Genomic DNA, 8200 nt, shown 5'->3' on the forward strand with positions numbered 1-8200 from the left:
GGCCAGACTTATTGGACTGGTAGAGACTAGAGGAATCCCTGAGACTACTGCTCTGAGATACCCTTTAAACTTTGAACTGAAACTACTTCCAGAGGTCACCTTTCAGCTAAATAACAGATTGGCTCATAAAATAAACAATATCACTCAAGAGTCCTTTGCTTCTTTAAAAAAAAAATCATCTATATGAGATCAAACAGTCAACATTTACCTTAAAGCTTAGATGAGAAGGTGTGGGCAGGGAAGCTGGATTAATGGAAACAGAACAACCAGAGCAAAAATATAGAGAATGTTGACACAATGTGGAAAATGTAACCCATGTCACTAAACAATATGTATACAAATTGTTAAATAGGAAAGTAATTTGCTGTGTAAACTTTCACCAAAAACTCAGCAAAATATTTATTAAAAAAAACAAATAAAACAAAAACCACCACCATCACACCCAAAAAAGGAAAGAAAATAAGACAATTAGGAAAATGTAAATAGTAATTGGATATTTGATATTAAAGAATTATTAATTAAAAAAATAAGATGGATTAATAAACGGGTAGATGTGATAAAGCAAGTATAGTAAAATGCTAATGTTAATATCTAGGTAGTATACATGGGTATTTAGGAATCCATAGATAGTGCAAGGAGCCCTGGTGGCTAGTGGTTAAGAGCTACGGCTGCTAACCAAAAGATGGGCAGTTCGAATCCACCAGCCACTCCTTGGAAACCCTATGGGGCAGTTCTACTCTGTCCTACACAGTCGCTATGAGTCAGAACTGACTTGACGGCAATGGGTTTGGGTCTTTAGTTTTGTGGTGCAAGTGGTCAAAGGGCTTGGCTGCTAACCAAAAGATTGGAGGTTCGAGTTCACCCAGAGGTGCCTTGGAAGAAAGGCCTGGTGATCTACTTCTGAAAGATCAGCCACCTAAAACCCTATGGAGCACAGTTCTACTCCGACACACATGGGGTTGCCATGAGTCGGAATCAACTTGACAGCAACTGGTAATATATGGGTGTTTACTGTAAAATTATTTCTTTGGAAAAAAATTTGTTGCTGTGTGTATGAAAACAAGAAAAATTCAGTTCCTCAGTTGCACTAGCCATATTTCAAGTGCTCAACAGCCACATGTGGCAAGTGACTACTCGACTGGACGGGTCAACTATAGAACATTCCATCACAGCAGAAAGTGCTGTTGGACAGCACTGCTCTAGGGTTAGCCAAACATAGGTCGAATCCAGCTCTGCCATTTGCCAGCTGTGTGGCCTTAGGCAATTGCTTCACCTCTTTTATGCCTCAGTTTCCTCATCTATAGGGTCAATAGCACCACTACCTCATGAGGTTGCTGGGGGCATCAAATGAAATCTGTGTGTGAGCTCTTAGCACAGTGCTGAAAGTGCTCAACTCAAGGATGGGGATTATCATCATTAGGCCAGTCCCCTCAATGGAGGGTACTGAGGCCAGAAAGGAAGAGAGACTTGCCCAAGATCACAGATGGAGCAGTGGGTCTTCTTATCCCAAGCCATCTCCCTCTACAGCCAAGCTACCTCTCTCTCCCAAGACCCATGACAAAGTCCCTCTGCACACCTGCCTAGGTGTGGAAACATACGTAGGAGGAGGTCATCCATCCAAGATCTCTGGCAGCATCCCTTCTATCTGATGACAGCCTCAGCTGAAACCCACAATTTTTGGCTTCTCCTTTCTTAGGTGCACAGTGGTTAAATGCTCAGCTGCTAACCAAAAGGTTGGCAGTTCAAATCCACCAGCTGCTCCTTGGAAACCCTATCAGGCAGTTCTACTCTGTCCTATTGGGTCACTATGAGTCGGAATCAACTTGACAGAAATAGGTTTAGTAACCACGACTCAAGGACCTCTGGTGGCACAATGGTTAAGCGCTCAGTTGCTAATTGAAAGGTTGGCAGTTTGATCCTACCCAGCAGCTCTGAGGGAGAAAGACCTGGAGATCTGCTTCCATAAAGATTACAGCCTAGAAAACCTGTGGGGCAGTTCTACTCTGTCACATGGGATCACTATGAGTCAGAATCTTGACAGCACCGAAAAACAACAACCCCCGACTCAGTCAGGTAACCCCCGCCCAATGTTGGTCCCTCCCCGCCCACCTTGGCAGGTCTTGGTGCATGGCTTCCAATACTTCTTGGTGATAATGGGCAGGCACACCTCTCCGTTCTCATCCACGTTGGGGTGGTAGATATTCGTTGTGAATTTCAGTTTGGGGGGCTTGAATGGATACTCCTCAGAGAAATCAATGCGCAGGTTGAAGGCTCTCAGGTTGTAAGGTGGTTGGTCCTGTGGGGAGAGAAAGGGTCAAGCTCTGCTCCAGGTATTACTGCTCAACAGACCACCTTTCTCTTGGAGTCCTGGTCTGGTTTTCCTCCCCCCACTCCCATCACAGTGTCACAGGCATCCTCTGCTCCACTCCTGGGAAGAATCTTGAGCAGGGGGTAAGGATGGCACCTGAATTCTCTCAACAATTGAGTCATGAAATAGTGCGAAAGTGGAATCACAAAAGACCACTGCACAGGCTCTATTTGCCTAGGGCAACAGAAAGAAGAGAGTCACGACTAGGAGGAGGAATTGGAATGCGTAGCTAATTGCCTCCATGAACAACTACTTCTTTTGCCATGAGACCAGAAGAACTGGATGGTGCCTGGCTACCATTACTGAATATTTTGGTCCAAGGACCTATAGAGGAATCTCGATTTAAAAAAAAAGGGGAAAATGCAGAAACAGAATTTCAAATGGAATCCAAACTTTCTGGAGCCATGGAGGCTGGACGAACCCCCAAAACTATTGCCCTGAGATAATCTTTAAACCTTAAACCAAAAATAACCCCTGAAGTCTTCCTTAAATCAAATAATAGGTTAACTTAACTAGAAAAGAAGGTGTGTCTTAAGCATTGTGCTGTTTTATAAACTATCTGTGTGGGATCAAACTGACAACACCAACTCAAAAGGTCAGACAGGAAACTTAGGGAGCAGTAAGTTGGTGTTAATGAGGGAGGAACAACTCAAAAAAGGAGAGAGAGAATGGTTCCACAACTCAAAGAATTTAACCAATGTCACTAAATTGTACATGTAGAAACTATTGAACTGGTGCATGTTTTGCTGTGTAAATTCCCAACAACAATAAAAATAAAACAAAAGAGCACTGGACTTGGAGTCAGAAAAGTCTGACCCTAGCTTTTGCTGTGTGACCATGGGCAAGCTTCTCCCATTTCTGGGCCTCAGTTTCCTAGTGTGAAAAATGGGTAAGGTTTGACTAGGTGAGACCTGAGAGCCACCGCAGCTTTAAAGTCTTTGTGAGAACTGTGCAAGAGAAGGACAGAACATCCTCTGTTTGGGAGCTGTTAGCAAGTACAGGACAACATCATCATTGGAGTGGAGAGGAGACAGAGAAAATGAAGAAACCATAAGAACTCAAGGGCTGGAGTGACTGAGGACTTGGGGTCCCCCACAAGCCACAAAAAGACCCTCCAGACTTGCAGAGACCTCAAGACCTTCCTGAGCACCTACCCTGTGCTAAGGGCTTGACACGCATGAACTCCTGCAACAGAATGTAGAGGTCACACAGCCTGCCTGGGAGTGAATCCTGGCTCTGCCACTCACTAGTTGTGTGACCCTGGGCAAGTAACTTAACCTCTCTGTGCTTCAATATGAGGATAATAACAGACTTCCTTCTTCATAGGGCTTATGTGAGGATTAAATGGGTCAACTTACATGAGAGGCTTAGAATAGGACCTGGCACATGGCAAGCATTACATATCTGTCAGCTATTATGTATGATAAGGGAGGCCTGGTGGTGCAATGGTTAAGCGCTCAGCTGCTAACTGAAAGGTTGATGGTTTGAACTCATCCAGCAGCTTCATGGGAGGAAGACCTGGCAATCTGCTCCTGTAAAGATTACAGCCAAGAAAACCCTATGGGGCAGTTCTACTCTGTCACGTAGGGTCACGATTAGTCAAAATCCACTCTCCAGCACCTAATAACAACAATTATGATAAGTATTATGAACAGTCACAACTATTAACATCTCTGTTTAACTTGAGGAAACTCAAGTTCAGTGTAAGTAGCTTGCCCAGGGCAACACACAGCTAGTAAGTGGCAGTGCTGTGATAGGAACCCAGAGCTGTAGACTCAACATCTCCACCTTGATCACTACTTTATACTCCTAGAATACAGGACCCCTAGAACTTGGGTGACCCCAGCACCAAGGACAGGGGCCTTTAGGCTGGTTCCAAAGCACCAAGTCTTCCAGAACCTTCTTTATTGAGAAGATAAGGCAAGGACAGCCCAAATGACATAGGTAGTTAAGCAGAGTCAAGGTTTTCAAAGAGCTCCTTCTCCTTAGAGGAAGGCACAAGGGAAGCTGCAGTGGTCTTGGGTGTGTCTAAGAGACGGAGTAACTACTGGGAAGATATCCACTCAATGGCAACGGGTTTGGTTTTTGGCTTTTACTAGGAAGATAAGGAAAGCATCTCAGCTTTTACGCAATAAGACAAGGCTGGAACTGTTGAAGCAGGTAAGGCCAAGAGCAGAGGCCTCAGAAAAGGATGGGAGTGACTGTGGGTGTGGGTTTACAGGGGCCATTTGTAAAGAGGGAGGAAGTAACTGAGCCCTGATGACCGTCTCAGCTCTGCCTCATCATCCCAACTCTGCCTCAGCTCATTACTCAGCCTTTCTTGGGCTCAGTTTCCTCATCTATAAAATGAAGCTGGTCTACACAGAAGACCTCATGCTGCACCTTAGGGACTGCCAAGTTTCTGGTTTCTTCAAGTTCTGAGTTAAATAAAGCACTTTACTATTAAAAAAAAAAAAAACAGTTTAAAAACCATCCATCTTTCATGGAGTGGTTATGAGACAGGACTCTGGAGTCAGCTGAATTCTATCCCTACCACCTTATGCTCTATGACTGTGGACAAGTTACATAGTCTCCTGTGTCTCTGTTTTCTCAACTATAAAAATAATACTAGGAGTTCCTGGGTGGTGCAAAGGTTAACACGCTCTCCCGCTAACTGGAAGGTTAGCAGTTGGAGGCTCAAGTCCACTCAGAGGTGCCTCAGAATAAAGGCCTGGTGATCTACTTTTGAAAAATCAGCCATTGAAAACCCTATGGAGGAGGCGGGGCCAAGATGGCGGAGCAGTCAGACACTTCTGGCGGACCCTCTTACAACAAAGACCCAAAAAAACAAGTAATTTGATTCTATATGGCAATCTGGGAGCCCTGAACATCAAAGGCAGAGTTGAGGAACCAGATTGAGTGGCAGGGGGAGGGAGAGACAGTGTGGAAGCAGGGAAGAGTTGCCAGACCTGACCTGGTGAGAGCCTGGGCCCTTTAAATCTGAGCAGCTCATGGGTGAGTGGTGAGGCAGGCAAGTGGCGGTGCTCCAGAGGAACATTTTCCGCACCAGGAGAGACCCAGTGCCAGAGAGTCTACACAGCCACCCAGAACCAGTGAGAAGCAGCCCTCATCGGTGAAAGATAAGTACTTGCCTACGGCCTACTGCGCAGATCAAAAACACCCCACTTAGGGAAAAAGCTCTCTCCCATTTACCTCCCTGCTCCCTGCTCTGCACTGGGTCCTGGACAGGCTTCAGCAATTGCCGAGTCCCCTGGGCCGGAAGTAGGATCCATCACACGCCCTGAGCCATTCTCCCGGCCTTGGAGAGTGAACAAATGAACAAATGGGAAAAAATAAACTGCCAGCTCCTCTAAGCCAGGAACCCAGGGTAGGCACAGCTCCTTTACCTAGGTACAGGCATAAGGGATCCAAGGACTTTGAGTGCCTCTCCCCCTGAACAGACTTGTGTGGGCCCATCTCAACAGCGTAGGCCCTCATTACCACAGTACAACAGGGTATATACTGGAACTCTAATTTCAACTGTTTCAGCTGTGAAGTGGCAGGTTCTTCACATTTGACACTGCTCTGCCCATTAAGCAGGGTCTTCACCTACCCACATCAGGGGCCTGAGGACTGGTGGCTCCACCCACACCACCTGGCCACCTGTGATAGAGGCCCATGAATAAGAGGTGCCCCCCAGTCCTTAGAGCCAACAGCATTAGGTGCTCATAGTCCAGCTGCAAAACCCACCCACCTACGCACTTTAGGGAACAGGGACATGCCTTCCTCCTGGACACTTGGGGGCAGCCGTCAGCCCCCTGCCTTGCTCAGAGTGTGTCCCCCTGCTGCAGCCAGATGCCTGTGCCTACATCAATCACCCATGCCTATCTAGGACTGTAAGTGAGAGCCTATACCACACACTTGGTGGCTATCTACCTGGGCACCTGAGCTGAATCCATACAGGAGGAGTGGGCGGAGTCCTGAGCTCACATACCTAGTAACAGATCTAACCACCTGGTGACAGGACATTAGAGCTTCAAAGGGGCCAATAATGAAGCTAGCTCATACGAGCAGCCTATTTGGGCATATGAAAACAAAACAAGAAGCTAGGACACAGCAAGCAAACATAAAGTAAACAAATATAATAACTTATTGATCGCTCAGAGACAACAGTCAATATCAAATCCCATAAAGAGGCAATCCATGATGGCTTCAGCAAGCTCCCAAAATAAAGAATCTAGAAATTTTCCAGAGGAGGAAAATTTCTTGGAATTATCAGAGGCAGAATAGAAAAGATTAATATACAGAACTCTTCAAGAAATTAGGAAGGAAATTAAGCAAAACGCAGAACACGCAATAGAGGAACTTAAGAAGATTAGAGAAGAGCATAATGACAAATTTAACAGGCTGCAAGAATCCCTAGAGAGACAGCAATCAGAAATCCAGAAGATTAACAATAAAATTTCAGAATTAGACGACTCAAAAGAAAGTCATAGGAGCAGAATTGGTGCAATGGAAGTCAGAACTAGTGAGATTGAATATAAAGCACTTGACACCAACTTATTTGAGGAAAAATCAGATAAAAGGACTTAAAAAAATGAAGAAACCCTAATAATTATGTGGGATTCTATCAAGAGGGATAACCTATCTGGTGACTGCAGTACAAGAACAGGGATGGATAACAGAAAATACAAAGAGAATTGTTGAAGATTTGTTGGCAGAAAACTTCCCTGATATCATGAAAGATGGCAAGATATCTATCCAAGATGCTCATCAAACCCCACATAAGGTAGATCGCAAAAGAAAGTCACCAAGACATATTATAATCAAATTTGCCAAACCAAAATAAAGGGAGAATTTTAAGAGTGGCTAGGGATAAACGAAAAGTCATCTACAGAGGACAGTCAATAAGAATAAGCTTGAACTACTCAGCAGAAACCATGCAGGCAAGAAAGCAATGGCATGACATATATAAAGCCTTAAAGGAAAAAAATTGCCAGCCAAGAATTATATATCCAGCAAAACTGTCTTAACAAAATCAAAATATTACAAAGCATCTTTTCTGACCATAAAGCCATAAAAGTAGCAATCAACAACAGACAAAGCAAGGAAAAAAAAAATCAAACACATGGAAACTGAACAACACCTCGCTGAAAAACTACTGGGTTATAGAAGAAGTTAAGGATGGAATAAAGAAATTCATAAAATCAAATGAGAATGAAGACACATCCAACCACGACCTTTGGGACACAGCAAAAACAGTGATCAGAGGTCAGTTTATAGCAATAAATGCACACATCCAAAAAGAAGAAATGGCTAAAATCAAAACATTAACCCTACAACCGGAACAAGTAGAAAGACAGCAGCAAAAGAAGCCCTCAGGCACCAGAAGAAAGGAAATAATAAGAATTCGAGCAGAATTAAATGAAATAGAGAATAGAAAAACAATTGAAAGAGTTAACAAGACCAAAAGCTGGTTCTTTGAGAAGATCAACAAAACTGATAAACCACTGGCCAAAATGACAAAAGAAAAACAGGAGAGGAAGCAGACAACTCGTATAAGAAATGAGATGGGTGATACCACAACAGACCCAACTGAAATTAAAAGAAGCATAACAAAATACTATGATAAACTGTACTCTAACAAATTTGAAAACTCAGAGGAAATGGACAAATTTCTAGAAACACTACCTACATAAACTAACACAAACAGACGTAGAACAGCTAAATAAACTCATAACAAAAGAAGAGACTGAAAAGGTAATTTAAAAACACCCCACAAAAAAAAGCCCTGGCCCAGATGGCTTCACTGGAGAATTCTACCAAACTTTCAGAGAAGAGTTAACACCACTA

The 8200-nt window shown here is 43.9% G+C and overlaps 1 protein-coding gene across 1 annotated transcript in view; it reads right to left on the reverse strand.

The window, feature by feature from the left end:
- UBE2L6 (ubiquitin conjugating enzyme E2 L6) overlaps positions 1-8200 on the reverse strand; it is a 31749-nt gene that overhangs the window by 4544 nt on the left and 19005 nt on the right. Inside the window, exon 3 of the mRNA XM_004389189.2 lies at positions 2110-2296. Within this exon, the coding sequence (XP_004389246.1) occupies positions 2110-2296 (187 nt within the window). The remainder of the gene's footprint in view (positions 1-2109; positions 2297-8200) is intronic.

This window comes from Trichechus manatus, unplaced genomic scaffold, assembly GCF_000243295.1.
Source record: "Trichechus manatus latirostris isolate Lorelei unplaced genomic scaffold, TriManLat1.0 scaffold00236, whole genome shotgun sequence".
Lineage (NCBI taxonomy): Eukaryota > Metazoa > Chordata > Mammalia > Sirenia > Trichechidae > Trichechus > Trichechus manatus.